The 19413-nt window shown below is 33.8% G+C and overlaps 1 protein-coding gene and 1 long non-coding RNA gene across 34 annotated transcripts in view; one reads left to right on the forward strand and one right to left on the reverse strand.

Moving 5' to 3' along the window:
• Positions 1 to 19413, reverse strand: part of NRXN1 (neurexin 1) — a 1086661-nt gene that overhangs the window by 962014 nt on the left and 105234 nt on the right. For 16 of the 33 annotated variants that reach the window (XM_036030055.1, XM_028514420.2, XM_036030043.1 and 13 more), the window contains 3 exons: positions 15237 to 15254; positions 11981 to 12010; positions 11196 to 11207 (listed from right to left, as the gene is read on the reverse strand). The exons of 5 other annotated variants lie outside the window; for them this stretch is intronic. In XM_036030055.1, coding sequence (XP_035885948.1) covers positions 11196 to 11207; positions 11981 to 12010; positions 15237 to 15254 — 60 coding nt within the window. 12 more of the 33 variants (XM_036030058.1, XM_028514434.2, XM_036030046.1 and 9 more) reach the window with 6 other exon arrangements.
• LOC118501466 lies at positions 308 to 17659 on the forward strand. Its single transcript, XR_004904094.1, has 3 exons — positions 308 to 318; positions 1290 to 1297; positions 17538 to 17659. It is a non-coding gene; the product is annotated as an uncharacterized LOC118501466 (long non-coding RNA).

Below are 19413 nucleotides of genomic sequence, written 5' to 3' on the forward strand. Positions count from 1 at the left end.
CCACATACTTTCTGAATCCAATAAATTACTTTTCACTTACATACTACCTCTGAGTCGAAGCATTAACAGACCTACAGAGTCACATGAACAAATGCCAAGCTTTCTTTACTTTTCATAATGACCACTCTCTCACAACTTTCATATAATTTCTAAGTCTCCAAAAACTACCCCAGAGAGGAATTAAAGGACAGGAAAGAATTATGATTTTTTTATTGTATATTCTCTTTTAATGAAGAGGAACGATTAAGCAAAACAAGTCCAAAGCATGCTGAGCTTTTTCTACTGTGTCATCTAGAACAAAAGGTTTATCTGATTTATGTTAAAACTAGTTCATGTTACACAGAACCTTAATACCCTAATCAAGGAAATTAAAAAATAAATTAAAAGAAAACATCTTGCCTCGTTACTTAGAGGCATAAAAGACAACAATTATTTCTTGATTAGTATTCTCAGGCTCACTGGGACATAAAAAATGATTTTTTCATTAACAGTAATACAAGTTACTATAAAATGAATGCACCACACACACACACACACACACACACACACAACCTTCCCATTTCTTCTATTCCCTTTCTCAAAATCTATGACACAATGAGCCTTTAAAATATATATACAAAGAATAAATGTCTTTGATCTTTTTTAAAAAAATCTTTCTTCCATGTAGTTGGTGATTTTGTTACATTTTGTTTTCTTTGAAAATTACCTAATTTTGTTTGAATCATTTATCAATAATCAAACTCTATTTGATTCATAGGTAAACTTAGGTGGCACTTTCAAATACTGTATATTAAAAACAATTGAAACATAGCAGGGCTACTGAGAGATTTATATTTGGCAAGAGGATACCTTTGGGTGTCCCTTCCAATCACATGAAATGTGTAACCATTTATGTACAGAACTTGATTAGCTCCCAAAGTTGCCCCCTCAGGCTGCTACCATTGCTTTTCCACATCTTTTCTACCTGGGAAAAGAGTGTCTTGCTGTCCCAACAACCACGAGATCATTCCCCTTAGGTCCCCCACCCCCAGAAACTTGGCTTTCTCACCTTCAGCATTTGTCTCCCAGCTTTTTCTTGTTCTCACACCATTCTTTTAACCAGGTCCTTTGGCCAAATTTTAAAAATCTGCTAATATATCCCCATATAACTGTCATTTCTAAAATGTCTCATAAATACATTACCTTTTCTTTTTTAATAGACTCTAGGAACAAAATTTCTATCCCCTAAAGCATAATCTTTGTAGAAATATTCCTGTTTTATTTAATGCCTCTTTCACCATAATCTCCAGAAAAATAAGTCATCATAATTAAATTTCCCACTGTATAGAGATATATTTATAGCATTTTTTTACATGAGCTCAGCATTTGCTATTCAGCTTTCCCTTTGGATCTCTTTACCGTGGCCTATTATGGATAATGAGCTTAAAATATATTACAGAGTATCCATGGATGGGCAATATATAAAAAGTATAAATGCTGTTACATATTCAGTTTTTTTCTTTTTTAATATTTACCACAGAACCAGATTCTAAACAATGAAATTTTTAATGACCTTTACTGCAAGGCTTCAAAGAGCCCAGTGACATCTTACTAGTGTGAAAATCAACTACCTAGTTTCAGAGACAAAAGGCAGATCTACTTGAATAACCATATGCTGTTTCCCAATGGACCAACTTCTCAGAAAGCAAGATAATAATTATTTGAATTAATAAGAAAAAGCCTTTCAGCACAGAAGTAATGTGGACTGAAATGGAAGCTATATGTGTTCCTGCAGAAAAAGGACCCCTCATGACCGTGAAGAACAAATCACCAACTCTTAGAGGGCAGAAGCCAATTTGTTGAGCTGGAAACACTACACAAAATTTCTAGAAGCTTATGGGGGAGTTGAGGGTTTTTTTGTTTTTTTGGCCGGGGGGGAGCTTTTTGTTCATTTATTTTTTAAGAACAAGATTCCAATTCACCATAGTCCCATTGAATAAAATTATCTGTTAATTAAGTTAAAATTGATTGTTTTAATAATGTGCCTCAGGTGGCTGGGGGTGTGGAGGGCTGGACCGCCAACCTGAGAACCACTGGGTCAGACCAATGGCACTGAGGTCTAGGTTTGCTGTAGTGCTTGAGAGATTGTTTGCATGTTCGAACAGGGAAGTAAGCGACTTGACCAGACTTGTTTACACAGCAACGGTCCTCTATAAAAAATATCCTTCTAATTAGGGAATGCCATATCTGAAGGAACTGCAGAAAAAAGGCTTAGCCTAATAAGTCATACTATTACTTTTTACAAATAATGAGAGGGCAAACACCCAACCAAGTTCTCCTCACATTCATCAGTCCAAATTTGGCTTTCTTTTGGACGAATCAGCTTTTCTCTTTTTCCAGAGCATTGAATGACTTACAATTTCACCCGTCTGCTGACTAAGAAGGCCACAGGTCACACAGCAAGTACAGATGCATTAGTGCAAATCCAACCCCACTGCTAGGGAAGTAATTAAAATGTATGCCCTGCTGACAGTCAGATAATGTATTCTTTCATTTAAACAAAAATCACTGGAAAGAAAGTCATAACAAGCCATCATAATTCTTTTAAGTCAGCACAGAATCAAAAATATATATTTACTATGTTTAGCAGAAGATTTCTGGCACATTTTGCTACTAGCAATCTGCACAAATCTATCGTTAGCTGGTGGACTAGGATTTCCCTGTGAACTGAAATCACAACTCTCCAATTTAAGGATTTCCTTCCTCTGGCAGCACTTTGGCCCAATCTAAATGTAATTGTTTCCTTGAATGGAGTAATTTAATTTTCCCCAAATATCTACTGCCTTTAAAATGCTAAGTCCAGAAAATGAAATGAAAACAAAACAAAACAAAACAAAACTGGGTCAGTTGACCAGGTAACTCAGGCCAAAAAATAAACTATTGCTCAGAAATTTCATATAACACACAAGTCGTTTTTATATCCTGAATTACTCATTATTTCAGTAGTAGTCCAATTTTGTAGTCTATATCTGGACTATGTAATAAAAAAGTTAATACTAATAATTACTGGAGTTTCTGCTACTCTGAATGAGCTATCATGAAGCCATAGGCACATAGAAATTCATAGGGAGAGAACCCAAGCAGAAAAGGAAAAATCCCATTTAGTGGAATATGTGTTTTGTATAAGTAGATATAATTTGAATATGTAAAGACATGTCCTGAAAAATGGTAATTACTATTATCCTTGTGTTTATATTTAATGTCAAAAATCTTGAAAACATCCATTCTGAATAGCTGTGGCTTTACACTGTGCATAACGGTCCCACACGAAGGAAAATCTCATTGGCGATTTCAGTAATAATGACTAAGATTGAATGAAACTGTTCTGATTCTCCATCTCTATCTCTATTTCTACTTCTACAAAAAGGACAAGGGGTGAGACACTCACTTGAAGGGAAATATGTCCTTAGGCACCGCAGTCTTATTGTTGCTTTTTAATTCAGAGATTTCCTACCATGTGGTTGTTCAGCAGAGGTTCCTCAGCTTAAGACAGCAGGATGGGAACCTGTACTAAGTACTGGACACATTATCCAGTTGAATATTTCATTTATCCTGAGGCAGGAAAAAAGTCAGAGACACTTTGGATATACACAGCTATTTGAGGATCTGAGAAGATTGAATCTGTTTCTTTTAATATTTGAAGTACAGGATAAGTTACATGAACATAAAGGGGAAGGGACCCACTTCTCAGAAACACTCTCTCTCTGCCACAAATTGCTACCAAGTACTTCCTGAAAGTCACATGCTATTTAGAAGCTCAAATGCCGGAGTCTCTTCCTCTTACCTACATTCAGAGAGACATGGAAAGATGAATTATTGTCCCCTTAAAGAGATATTCCTTTAAGATGGGATATTAGAGGAATTTTAGAGGAAAGGCTTGATTATCTGTGGTTGGCGTGGTTTCCAAAACTCTTCCAAATTCTCTGAGACCACCTAAATTGCACAGAAAACAAGGAAGTTCAAGAGGGTCAAGTCTTGGACCCTCCTTGGGGGGTCCTGGGGGTGAGTCCAAGTCTTGGGGGTGAGTCCTCCTCACCCCCAGTCCAAGGACATGCATTTAGTTTGATTTTGTTTGTCCTTCATAAGAAGAGTTGCCTTGATGCAAAAAGAGAAATTTGAAAATTAGTGTATGATGAGAAAAAAATAATACCCAAAGTAAACTCTAAGAGGAAATTTTATACACTTATTTGGCCAGTTAGTCAGTCATTACACAAGAGTTATTGATCACCAACTGTTTCAGCCAGAGTTCAGGGACTTGTGATATATGTTAGGGCAGGGCAGAGATCCCTGCCTCCTCATTTTCTGGTAAGAGAAAGGCAGGCAATAAACAGTGAACAAATTAAATAAAAATTTAAGTATTTTAAAAGAGAGTATCTGTTATGGAAGAAAAACTAGATTGGTATCTGAGAGTTCAGTAGAGGGGCAGATTGTAATTTTAAATACGGTCAGGAAAATTACCTTGAGAAGGTACCATTTGAGCCAAATATTGAAAGATGTGAGAGAAATTAGTCAATTATTTAAGTATCTCAAGGTCCTATTTTTTCAGACTATAAGATGCGCCCCCCAAATTTGGGAGGAAAAGGGGATGTGTCTTATGGTCCAAATGTAGCTTTACATTTACATTGGTGAAATATTATGTTATAAAATATTTTATCACATTTTTTGCTTCAATTTTTTTTCCTATTTTCCTCCTCTAAAACCTAGGTAATTATATTTTGTTATTTTTCCAGGAAAGGTAGCTATCTAAAAAGAGAACTCCCTAATTATCTTTTCCTTGAAAATTTGGTTGTCAGGTAACTAAGTGATTAGTAGAAGCTCAACTCATATCACTCTATATCACTAGTGAGGAAAAAACATTAAGGGAAAAAGTAAAAACTTTTCTCTGAATGGTGCTTCTGGTCCAGGAGATAATATTTACCTCCTTGTACCCAGCCTGTAAATTTGAATCTAGAAAGCAGTTCTTAGCCTACAGCCTCCTACATTTGTTCAAAGGGGAGCCAACTCCACTGCAGTATGTAAGGGAATTGTTAGTGTGAAGTTACAGAAATATCCAAATAATTTTGATTGAATAGAATCACCCTTTTATGATTTCTTATACCAATATTCACCATAGTGCTGGCCCCAACACTGTACTGTTCCCCTGTTAAAGGGTGGAATTTTACTCCCCTACGATGGAAGTCTTAAAAATGAAAAGGAAAAGCATCCTAATGTAACACTCTGTGGTTGGTTTCCTTCATACTATCTCTAAATTTATTTTGTAAGAATAAGGATGAGGTCCTGTTTTATAATTATTGGTGTATTAAGAGGATAAAAGTCTTTAAAGTCTCCTTAAAGTTGGTTATTCCATATCAGTTATTTCTGATCAAAGTATCCACAATGCTTTTTTTCTATTATATAATGAGCAATATTCTCCATCAAACCTTATATTTTCAAAGTGTCAACAGTTTCTGGATTTTTTTTTTAGATAATTTGTAATGTTCTTCCCTAATCAGCAGTTCTGTAGTTCTAATTAAAGGTTCAAACTTCTTCAGTATGTGAGCTAAGCACTCTGGGAAATTGCATTGTTCTCTAAAATCACTGGCCTACATAATTTAAGAAAAACCCTCTTACCAGACTAATTGTGTTGATGCCGGTTTATTAAAAAACTTAAATTCACATTTAAATTTACATTTTAAAAAGGATACATAAGATAAAATGATTATTTTGGAAAAATAAAATAATGAAAAAATAAAATCATTTCCTTTGGAAAAGCAATAATCCTTAAACAAACAGTATGCTATAATTTAAGTTTTTTTGCTAATTATAATCTATTTCAGTAAAGCACATAAATTATGACTTGTATGACCTCATTCTTTAAACTTTAGGCTGTGGAGAGCCTTTTCTGTGATCTTTTCTGAGGATGAATTCATTTATTACAGTCTAATAAAATCTTTGTTCAGTTTATCAGCTATGCAGTGCCATCATTTCTTATAGAGTAAATAAATACATGGGAAACTTCTCATCACAAAACCAAGAGAACAGAGGTATGAAGGAGCTGAGGCTTTTATTTGTAATAAATATGACAAAATTGACTAAATCACACCAACAGATAACATATATTTACTCTTCAAGAAAATTTTGTTGATTGTACTCAGAACCAATGGGCATAGAGACTAAAGAAGAACTGCAAAATAAATACCATTTCTAATAGTCACCGGGCCTTCTCTGCATATCACACTGATGAAGCAGATATTTAGTATCTCATTTTATGTGGTGGCATTCTGGTCTTTCCATGTTCCGTGGCTGCTAATGAAGATCATCCAGTGGCTGATCATGATAGATAATTCAAAATGTTATTTCTTAGGTTCCATATGCACCAAACATAGGCATTTTAATACAGTAAGATTCTACCAACATTCACAAATGCTTCTAAAAATTTAATGTTGTGAAGCTAAATAAGGAAATATGATTTAAGAAGCCATACAGAAGAAGATAAACATATTTTCAAAAGTAGTTCATCAGAAACCACAGCAAATATGTTTAAAAGCTATAAAATGAACATACATCATGATGTTAGCGATTGGAAGTTGGGTACTTCACAGACAAATTAGCTATACACCAACACAAGAGCTGAAAGAGGGTAACAAAAACCATGGAAACAAAAGAAAATTAATAAAACATACTAAATGCTTTATTCTTCACTAAGTATTAATGATATCAAATCTATCTTTAGAATATTGGTTGTGGTATGACATTACAGATAAAGTTTTAAAACATAATCATCGACATTGCTTATCAATTAGTTATAGCGGAATCAATCATATCTAGGTATTAACAGAGTTAGTTTTGAGAATATCTAATTTTTTTTTATAAATTATTTGAAGATCTTCATTTTCACTAATACAATACAATTCAGGCACTTATAAAATGTGTAATCATGTGTTTGACAGTTGTAATACCTTGGCCTTCTAGTAACGTGAGACGCCTGGACAATCACACAATGAATGTTCACTTGAAAGAGCCAATGGGGCATTTATTTTGCTAATACTCAATATGACTTATGAATGCAAGGGTTAGCAAATATGATCACATCACAAGAGTCAAATTTTGGCTTTTTTGAAAGTTTGTAACCCAAATCCTATTTAAGCACAGGTCTTATGATATAATATATCACAGGTGATAAAGTGAGATTAAAAAAAGGAGAGAAGTCAACTCGTGCAAACCACAGTAGATAGTCTAATAATGGCAGATCTCAATTGCAGTAATATTCCTGTACCTGCTTTTGCAAGAATAGGGTAACTTAGAAAATAAAATTTGATTATTTGCCTCTGTGACAGTGAATAACATTAAAATTTCTGAAGCCCTTAAACACAAAATATGATTGACTTTATATCCTTACAGACCCATTGCTGTGCATATGCTAAGGCATATTAAAGTGGTATCAGAATGATGGCTTACGAGAAGGATATATTGCAACTTTGGAAAAGGATATGCATGATAGGGAATAAAAGAGAAACTTTAGAGACAGAGGATTCCAAGTAACCTGTTGCAATCATTCTTTTTAGATATCTGAATAAGTGTCCTCTTCTTTTCTACACTCTACTTTGTCCACTCCAAACCTTCCATGTTCTTCTTTACATCTCCCTCTTCCCATGCATTCCCCCACTCACATATTCAAGTCATGAAAACGGCACATCCAAGACACAGACAATTTTTCTGGAAATACGATGACTAAAAAGAAAGACAACCTTCCTGCTTTCATGGAGCTTACATTCTATTAGGAAAAGACATTAAATTTATAATCACCCATATAAATATAAATTTATAAATACATATACATATGTAATTACAATCATGATGATGGCTAGGAAGGAGAATACAGGCCTCCAATCGGATCACCAGCAGGTAACTGGCAGTTACTAACCTGTGCTCTTGAGTTATTACCCACCCATGATGGCTGGATTTGCAGTGTAACTTACTTCAACATTTTCTCATAAAAATGGTCACTCACTACTTTCATACAACCATGGAAGTAAAGTATAATTTAAGAAAGTAACTGTTGGAATAAAGTGACCACTTAAACATACATGGGAAAAATACTAAATTCCCAGGCAAATTGATACATTTAAATTCCAAATAAAATGGAAGATTAAAGTTAGCATGATCAAGGATCCCAACAATACCACTGACAAATTCATACCTGAAGAGAACGCAACTACAATTTCACAAAGGCCATTTGGATCCATGTAGCCATGTGCGGCAGAAGTAAGGTTTGCTCTAGAGAAGATCTGTCTTCAGCTATTTCTAAGAAAGTGATAATTCATTGAAACAACCTTTATTCCTAACTGTATCCAGTTAAAGGTGACATCTCTTTGTTTATGAAACATGAAAGCAAATCCAAATAATTGTCTCCCCAGTCTGGAGCAGAAGATGGTCTATGGGAAGAGCAAGAAAGCTTGAGTTTATTCATTATGGTTCCATGAGCACATAGCAATGATTCTTAACATGTCCCCAGCTGACTTAGTTGTTTTGGTGATGTATGCATGATAAGGAATTTTTAAATTTCCAAACCCTGAAAAATGAATTAGGAAGTAGGAAGGATCCGCACTGACTCTATGAGGAGCCATCACAGTTATACCAGTGCTTACCTCTACAGGGAAGACTGGGGAGGAAGATGAAGAAGGTTATCAGAATGAATGTTCTCTTTAGATGAGTGACTATGTTTCTCTTTTTTTTTTTAAATGAAATGCATTCATTTATCACTGGGCATTTAGAAATTTGGAAAATATTTAAAAATCCATACAGAAAAAAATTAAAATAATTACAATAATGCTCCTGAATCCAATTTTGCTTCTGGATTAAAAAAATACATTAATCCAGAGATGATCATTCCAGAGACCCTGAATTCACTACTCCTATAGAGAAATGTGGTGTCAGGAAAAATACTACCACATTATACTGTGACAGAAAGATTTGGAAGGCATAAATTTACAATGCACATCAGTTATTTTGGCCTAGGGAAGTTAACATTTAGGATCTAATATGACATAGAAAGCTACAATGTAAAGTTGCTTCTCCAACAGGTGGCACAAGGCATGGATATCTACTGAAGAGCAACCCTGATTCATGTTGCCTTTATGTTTTTAAAAGCCCATCACTTTTTCTCACTCTCACAGCACTTCCTGTCTGTCATCTGACTGGCTTGCTCACATTTTTGTTTCCCTATGATAACGACACTTTTTAATGTGGATGCATGTCACAGATAAGATTGTGTTGTTGATCTAGAATGCAGATTTATTGAATTAATTTTCAGTTAAGGACTTACAAATCGCATTTTCATTTCTATATATCTAATTAAACAACATGTAATGGGACCAGTCTGATCTGCAGAATAATCAAGTCCATCTTAAATCTTCTTTCTTGATTTAACATCAAAAAGCATCCTGGTCCCATTAACAGAAGAAGAATGTAAAGAAAAAATGAAAATCCCTACCCTCTGTAGTTTTATGCTGATTGAGGAATAAAATTTTAGCAAAATATGTTTGATACACATACCTACAGAAACTATTTAAGACTGAATAGTAAAACTAAATGAAGTGACACAATATTAATTATACCAAAACAAATATAAACTTAGCATAAGCATGAATTATTCTTTATGTGGAATTAAATGGTTATATAATTAGAACATTATTTTTAAGAATTACCTTTTGACAACATAATGAATATATGTGCGCATATTTAGAAAGTTTGTGTATATACAGGCATCCTCACCAATGTACACAAGGAACAGATACAAACACATATAGATGTACTTCACTGAGCCAGAAAAATAAAATGTATAGTTCCGCTATACCATTCTGAATCTTATACTAAGTAACATGGTCAGAAATACCCACTTAGGAGAGAAAAGTGGGTGGCACTTTGTCCTAAAAAAAAAGTTAAAATTCATCCCAAATGGTGCACAACATCTCTAAAGGAAGCAATACATACTGCCATTTGCACAGTTGCTGGAAGGCTTAAAATGAGATCAAATTACATCATTAAAAATAGTTGACCAAATAACAAACTGCAGTAGCGTATGTTCTTTTTTTATTAACTCAGAGTATCCAAGCCACATTTGTTTCTAAAGCTCTATTTTACACTTTTAAAACTTTGATACCATTTCCTACTTATTGCCCAGCTCATGTTCAGGCGCCTTTTTGAGCGGAAGTGTTCCCTGCTAGATGGCGGAACATGAAGCTGCAGGACCGTGGGCTTTGAGCCCAGACTCTGGAGTAAGATTCAGAGCATAAGAAAGATTCAGAGAATTCAAGGATAAGACACATTCCTGTGTTTAAAATAACCAAAAATGTAGACAAACAGACAAACAAACAAAAACTAGAGACCAAGGGCACATTCACTTATAGTTTAAGAAGTTTAATTTAAAGGCTATGACACATATTTACCAAGCTGCCTACCATCTACCTCCTTTTGTTGCAAACACTAAACACAATGTGGATGGTTCTAAATGGTGAGTTATACATGCTTTTAAATTGGACACCAATATTGTCAAAGAGTGCACATGCCTGACTTACCAAGAGATGCAAGAATATACATACACCTGGTCAACAACGTTCTTAAAGCATAGTTAGTACACACACAAAAAGATCAGGCTTGTCTTGTTCCTTTGTTTCTCTCTTTCACAATCCTGCCTTTTCCAGGTTATCGTGGAGTTATTGTGCATGTATGACATCTAGCAGACAATGAGGTGATGAGCAGAACCACTCCAATGCTGTGCATGCTTAGACTTACATCCCAGTGTGGAATAGCTGGGGCAGGTGGGCTCCTGAATTAAATGTTTGAAGATCATGTAGCAATGGTGGCTATACTCATCATTTAACCATCAGTGAATGATACTGCCAAAACTGACACCGAAACCTGTAGCTAATTTTTAAATACACTAATTATATAATCAGCTGCCATGGAAAAAATCACTCTAAAGAGCAAGGGGAAAAAAAAGAATGAAACATTTTGATGGATTTTTTCTTACCTTAAATTCATAAAATAGGCATTAACACTCATACCTACCTCCCAGTGCCCATTATTAATGCCAAAAGGTGTAAACACATTTGCATAACTTAGATATACTCTAATTCATACAAATGATATTAGGTAGAAATAAAATAGTGTAATACCTTTACTTTTACCTATTGATTTGATGAAATGGTTCCATGAAGAAAGGGTTTCCATACAAAGAGAATAAAGAGGAGAGAAACAACAATAAGAATTATGAATATATGTAAATGTACTACTCTTTGAAAATTAAACAAGAAAGAATAAATAAAGGTTTGAAAGCAAATGGAGATACGATCAGTACATGTTGAGAAATATGCCTTTTTTTAAAGGCAATACATGCAAGGAAACTGAAAAGCCCATGCTCACTTTAAGGTATTACACACACAAAAAAGATACACAATGGCTACAGGTAAAAGAAGTATTGATTTTGTGGAACACTATACTCAGCATTCTAGAAGCCAGAAGCCAAAGGTGTCTGCATGTTCCCAAACTGCCATGCATGGATGAAAAATGGACTCATTTTTTTATACACTAAATTAAACTGGGTATCCTCTTTCAGATATTTAGTTTTGATGGTTCTTGGTTTTTCTTTATTATAACTACCCTTAACTGCATATACTGATAACTGTATGAAAACTTTAAATCACAAGTCCTTATGTCTCATTTATTTTCACATATAATGCAAAGAATGAACAAAAACAAAAGTCAAAAGAGCAAACCAAAAGTCAAACCAACAAATAAAGGGGAGAAAAACACATGAGAAAAAAATGTGAACGAAAGTCATGTTTTAATTTGCAGCCAGGTAATTTGCAAGCATTTCCCCATCCTTTGCAGTGATGGTGTGAAAGCAGCTACAAAACAAGAAAACACTGAAAGCAGAGTGGAAAAGGAACAGAGCCCATACCTTGGTCGCCCATCATCAGGTGCGCCAGACCTTGAAGGGAAACAAGAGCACAGTCAGCAATAAACACGGGAGCATGGGGAGGCAGGGTTGTCAAGGTGACAAAAATGTTCAGTGACAGACATCTTGTTTCCTATGAGACATGTCTGTTTCCCAGAGGCAAATCAAAAAGCATTCTTTCAACCCCTGGTTGGAATGCTTTGGGGCAAAGAGTTAGAGAACTACAGTTTAGACACCGGCATATGCTGCACTGTGTGTTTCAACTAGTAGCAGTTGGAAAGATAAGGAGCTTAAGAGCATGAGTTAAAATCCAATCAATCCCTCAATATTACATCTGCCCTTCATCAGTTTTGAACACTGCCCCCACAGGGCTTGCCATTGTTCGGTATGAAATTACATATTTTTAAAAACCCAAAGGAATACCTGAAATATGGGCTGGGTCTGATCTTTTTCCCCTCATCAAAAAATGAGAAGTTTCTTAATTAAATGAAAAAAAAAAGTCCTTAGTCACACTGAAATGATAATGCAGAAATGTCTCCCTGTCTGACACATGTAGCAATTGACTAAGCTTATTCAAATACACAAAAGACCATTAGACATACAGTTGTAAAGTTAGAATTTACTATAGAACAATGTTTTTAAGGAATGATGAATCAGATTTCAATAGGCTCAAATAATTTTCCATGGAGAACAAAATTATTTGTTATTTTCCTTAAACATAACTTAAGTACTAAACTATGAGCTAATGTGAGAATATATTATATATATAGAGAGAGAGGTATATGAAACAATTCCATCAAGGAAGTTTTCTGAAATAATATTGAATTCCCTTTATTTATTTAAATTATTTATTCTCTCTTGACAATTAACTTTAGATTGAAGATCACTCTTTTTCTAAATAATACAATGAAGTTTCTTTTAACCAGTTATTTTATAGTTTTTGCTGAAAGGCATAATTCCTAGTTTTTATTCTAAGTTCAATAATATCACTACTACTAAATCCATGTATATTTCAAAAATATGGGAAGATGTTAGAGCAATATAGTATGCATACAATTTTAACAAAATTTATTTCATTTCCCAGTGTTATTTCAAATATATTTTAGTCTTTAAGATACATAGCATTATGTATTACTTGCATCAGTAATGCATACAATAATCAGTATTATTTTCTTAAAATTTTATAGATAAACATTTCTTGGGGAAAATATTATAAATCATCATATAATCACAATACAAAAATTATTAAACATAGTAGTTTAAGGTTTCTGTAATTCAGCCTCTTTGTATTTTCTAAGTGAAAAAAAATTAAAAAAATTAATCACACAGGCAGATTAAAATGTTTATGATCTATTGATTTGTGATATTTTTATATGCTTAGGAATAGTTGCTTATCTGTCCAAATGATACAATTTTTCATTTAATTTCACTCTTAAAACTACTATACATATTTCTTAATAACAGTTTATAACACTTTGTAGACTAAATTGGGAACTATCTCTGTATCAGATCTTTTACAAAATACACTAGACATCTCTAATGGTTTTTAATACCACCTTGGTAAGGATGGTATTTCAAAAGCATTCACACTCCTTATGCTAGATTTTCCACTTCTAAGGAAACTCAACTATGTTGCCAAAGTTGCATTATAAATAGGGATGTTAAAATTATGACTGAATAAACTTTATTGCAATAGTTTATGGCCTAGACTCTGAAAATCTTGTCAGAATTTTACATGGGATGACTGTGTTTGAGGAGAGAGGCATTCATGCTTATTAGGCCATTTTTAAAGCTCACTGGAATGCAACTGAATTTAAAGAGAAAAGAACCAAAATGTGAATCTTTACAGTATGATTAAGGAAAAGCAAAAGAAGTTGAAACTATATTTAAAAACACTTTCAATCTTAATTAACATGCACAGTATAAATGAGACTGATTTTGAAAAATGTCAGACCTGTAGGGAAATATTATCTTGATCAAACATATACTCACATGCTATTAAATTTATAGTATAGAAAAACAGAAGCCTCATGCAGAGCCAACACTTGAAAAAGTAATCACTGATTATTTATTTTAAAGTTTTAACCTATTTTACTTAAATAATAAAGTAGATACATTCAGCAAGAAAACAACTATACTGTCCATGAATGAATCACAAATATGCTAAAACTTGCTAGTGATCAATGTATAACACAAATTGTTCTTTATTTGAAATATCAAATCTTAGTAACTTTACTATTTATCTGTAACCTTTGATGAGGACCTTTTTCCTCAGAAAGTTGTCACTCTGTAGAAATGTATATTATTTTTACAGAATAATTTTATTTTTTTATTTAAAAATATTGCAACAAAAAGAAATATGCTAAAAGCTTGATTCTGACATATAGATATTGGTAAATTACTTAAGCAAACCTGTTAATGATATAACTATATAATTGGATAGAACATCATCTTCCCTTCTATAATTCTTTGCCCTACCTAGCTCTTTCTGCATTTTTATCATGAAGGGATTTGTTTGACACCACACCAAGACATTTAAATTTTTAAAATATATATTGAAATATGTTTAGTTTGTTGGATTCTATCTATAGAAAAAATGTATACCTTTCTCAAAATTCTTTGAGAGATAATTTTTGAAAAACTTGAATAAATACTATAGACTTATTTAACAGACACAGAATATTATGAATATACTTACCATTAATCATGATGGGGTGCTGTATGCTTTCATTCCACTGGCCAAAGACTTATTTTTTAATCTAAATGTATGCCTCTTATTTAAAGTCAGTACTTTATTCTGTTTTTATAAATCAAAACATTTAAAACTAAAACAATGGTCTTGAGATAATGTAATGCTAAAGAATTCCAAAGGAAAATAAGTCATTTTGATGAAGAAAAGAAAAATGGAGAAAGAATCATGCATTGTGTCCTGAGACTGCAAATACTCTTCTCATTTAAAATAAAAACAGGATTATATTATTTTTCCATACAGAACACTGAAATAAGTATTCTAAGGTTCATATGGGATGCTGAAATTCATCAAGGATTGAAATTAACACTGAAGGAATTTCATATACTTGGGGGTGCTGGGGTGGAAAGTACATGTGTTCTATATGAAAAGTCATACATAATCCAGAAATCAACAAATGCTCAGGAAAAAGTTTATTAACTTACCGTCTAAATTTGAGATGTACTCTATTAATGCTAAGAAATAAAAGGCAAATGAGAGTTGGAAACAAAAAAAGTAAAGAGCACCCACCTTCCACATTGTTGTCTTCTGAAAGCACAGGACAAGGAGGGAGAGAAAAGGAAAAACATTCATTAAGCAGCATGCAGACTGGACCTTGCCTTTGCATGTCTTCCTCATGCAAGGCACCAAACACAGCATGCAGTGCTCCATCGCTACCATTCCAGGGGGAAAACAAATCATGGGAGGTAGGTTCTCTCCCATTGGCAGCATTTAAAAAAACGTGACAATAAATTTCAGTGATACTGGTATGTACTGAGCAAGGAGTTTTAAAGTCTTCCACTGCCCTGTGTAAAGCAAACATTCTTACGTGTTGCTGGCATGGATTTCCTAGGCAATAATTTTTAAAGCTTTGCTATACCATTCTTAAAGATTCTATTTCTAAATTCTGATTTGGACTTGGATGAAAGGAAAACAGCCATGAAGTCCCACTTAAAGATATTCCAGTTCTACCAAATATGTAATCCATTTTCTATCATGGCCTTTAATTATTTCTAATACTTCAATTTCTTCCCTTAAAGAACCACAACATAAATGCAGGACTAAAATCTACAGTCTAACTGACTGACTTAAAGTGCTCATATTTTATTGCAAATGATGATAGTTTATTGTAATTATTAAAATGCTAACTTTTAAAATGTTAAGTAGAAAAAGCAATCATTGCAAGAGAAGTCCATTCAGAAATGTGCATTAGGCAAAGTTTATCAAGATCTATTCACTTTGTACTTCTGTTTAGGGTGTGAATATGAGTGGAGTTAAGATAATGACAATATTTGGTGAACCTTCCTTTATATTTCCAAATATCTACATAATATTTACATATTTTATATATTTATTTAAATACATTTCTATGTGTGTGTACATGTATATACACACACATGCACACATATATCTAATCAGATTTGCATTTCATCAATGGAAGTGAATGGGATTTCACTTACATGCATATATCTAATCAGATTTGCATTTCATCAATGTAAGTGAATAGGATTTAGACTATTGATATGTATGAGACAATTCAACAACTATCTGAGATACAGGACTTGGGTATCCAGGTAGGAAACATGAGGCAAAGCTGTTTTATGGGGCTAGGGCAAGAGCAAGATTTCAGTACTAATCAATATTTTTCCAATAAAGTCTATTCATGTTGAAAGTCCCAGTGTCATTCATAAGTTTCTTTTAATTAGCTATACTTTTTAAAGTGGTCATTCATCATTAGTGTTTTTAAAGAACAAAACAATAACAGTATAAAAATGAGAGAAATACAACTATGAGTGCATCACTTCACAAGGTTAAACAAGTAACTTTTTTAATGGTTAAAGTTATTAATGAATTAAAAATCATCAATTTTATTTAAATTATATTATCTGGAAACTGTAATATCAAGACAGGCACATTTACTCATGTGGTATTAATATATAATAGAAAATAGCTAGTGGATAAATGTGGACAATAACACCTGTACAAAATACTTGGTTTGCCAGAGTTGATTTTAAAAGAAATTTTAAAAATAATTGAAATAGTTGGTATATGATAGTCATTTACTGTGTGCATCTGGTTTGCAACCTACCAAATAAAGGATTAAGCTGAATTTGTTATTTTTCAATGGCAAATCAAACATGACATGGACACAAATATTAAAGTTTTGTTTTATTGCTTTATATGGGAAATCATACAAAGATCCTGGTTCTTTCAATATCTAAGATACAATTTGGTCTTATATTAATTGCTCTTGAAAATTCTATTCCATATTTAAGATAAATATTTTAGTAATATTATTTAATACACAGAGAAATAACAAAATCAGGGAGTTTAAAAGAGAGTCAAGTGCCAGGAAGGTCTATGAACTTCTATAGCACTAGTTAATTTCTGTAAGCAAAAAACTAGCACATATGGTTGTGAGTAGTATGATCCCAGAAAGAGGTTTTGGTAAAAGTGCTGCATGAAAGTCTATAGGAAAAGAAAAATGAGAAACAAACCAACAAAATAAAACATTCCTATGCTTCACATCATTTTTTAAAATGTGCTAAGTAGGATACTAGAAAAAGAAGTTGCGCTAACAAAATCAAGGTCATTGATTTGCTCTCTGAAAGTAAATTCTCACTTCACTGTTAACCAAGGCAAAGGGCCGCAGCAGGTGCCACTGACCCCTCCCCACCCTCCCACATTTTTCTGAGATCCTATTTATAAGGAAAACCAGGTTGACTAATAGGACTCTTTCTATGCTAATCAAAATCTTGTTCAATGCGTAAACAAATCCTAACTTGACAAGTTCAGGAAAAAATGGTCTAAGGAGACTTAGATTTGTAAAAGTTCAAAGTACTAGGGTAAATGGAAGGGTGGTATATTAATTCCTATAAAAATAATTAAAGAAGAAAAGTGGCTTAGAACAGCCTTGCCCTGTGTTTCCATGTATTTCCAGATTCAATCCTAGGGTAAAAAATCGCTCTTTACTTTTTTTTTTCATTTTATTCTATCCCTTTAGTATCCATTTCCAGGTTTTAGTTAATTTAAAATCTCTTAACCTAAAGATGATCCCATATTATTCCAGAATTTGGATGCAGTTATATGAGTGGTGGTAGCTCCAGTGCTTACAATCATTGTCCAGGTAGTTTTCTTCTTATCTTTCCTTTCTACTTGGCAATGGGACTACACAATGAATATCCTGTTTAAAACAACAGTTTTTCTGATCACTTCAACTTTTGCTCTCTCTGTGGATCCTATGCAATCAAAACTATTTTGGATTTTAGCAGCAACAGAGAGAGGTACTGAAATTGGCATCCCCCAATGTATAAAGCAGTGCATTGGGCTTTCGTGTAGTGTAGAAAGCAGTCCATCCAACCTTACCTGTAGACATGACAACTTAGGGAAAAGCCCTTGGATTGCAGGAAACCCTGGCTTCTTAATTCTGCTGCCCTAACGCTTCTCGAAGTGAGTCCCTTAATAATCAACTTGACTATAAAGATCATTCCACCTAAAAAGATTACACTCATTTTTTCTTTGGATTGTGAAAATAATGAATACAAACCCAAGAAAAGATACCTTAAATTTTATTTTTCTTTCGGACGAGAGGTGCTTCATTCACAAAATGGGGATTAGCACCAGACTAACAACCATGCTATGAATGATTGGAGGTGTGCTGACGTGAAGAGAAGCTATGGGCTGTCAAATCGTGTGCTTTTAAATCACTTCAAAAGAGCATCTCCACAAGCTTTTTTCCTTTTGCCCTCAGCCTGTAAGATTGCAAGGACAGTTCTTTCACATGTCATGCCAGCGTACTTTCCATATAATTTTAGTTAGATATATAGAAAAGTGAAATGAGTAAGAAAACAAATGTGCTTGTTTCAATATAAAGGAAGTCAGAAATGTACTTATGACCAGTGGATAAAATAAAATTGGATACATAATATCACAAATAACTCCTTTTTGTATAATCAGTGTTTAAGTTTAGCAATATGAAGTCATCAAAATGTACAAGCAGTAGTCAATTTATATGCTATATTTTATATATAAAAAAAATGGCCCAAAGAAGTTTGTCACCACTTGGGTTTTCCTTCTCTTCTTTGGTTTCCTTCCTTCTCTGCTAGTTGCCTGTGACTGGCTCCCTTCATTTTCTTTTCAATCCAAGAGCCATCTCCTGCATCAAAAATGCCATTAAAGCAGGTGGCTTCCCACCCAGATCCATGCCCTCCAAGGCAGGGTACAAAGTAGCAAAACTGGTGGTGGTACTATTAGCCAGCTGGAGGAATCCAGAGTAAGATTCTATTTCCTTCTTCCACAGAAGGCTTGCTAGCTTCTATCCTTGACTTTCCGCTCCTCACTCATACTGCCTTTCAAGACAGTATGCCTCATTTTGGAGATTAAATGCTAGCATAGCAGAGTCTGGTTCTCAAGGTGGCACAAGATGGAGTTTAGTTTTATTTTTTGTTTGGTGTGCAAGCCTTTAGAAAATCTCAGTAGACTGAGAAGGCTTCAAGGCCTGGGAAATGGAGGAATCACTGAGACTGTGGATTTGTACAGCAGTTAGCTGGAGGAAGAGAAGTGCCAGCCAGAACCAAGGGGAGGTTCAACAGAAAAGGAATTAAGGGAAAAAGGCTGGGCAGGAATCTGGCTAGTTTCAAACATGTTTTTCAACAGGTGGACTCAGACATTAAATTTAAATCCACTTAAATGACACTTCCATCCAGCC

Source organism: Phyllostomus discolor, chromosome 6 (genome assembly GCF_004126475.2).
Source record: "Phyllostomus discolor isolate MPI-MPIP mPhyDis1 chromosome 6, mPhyDis1.pri.v3, whole genome shotgun sequence".
NCBI lineage: Eukaryota > Metazoa > Chordata > Mammalia > Chiroptera > Phyllostomidae > Phyllostomus > Phyllostomus discolor.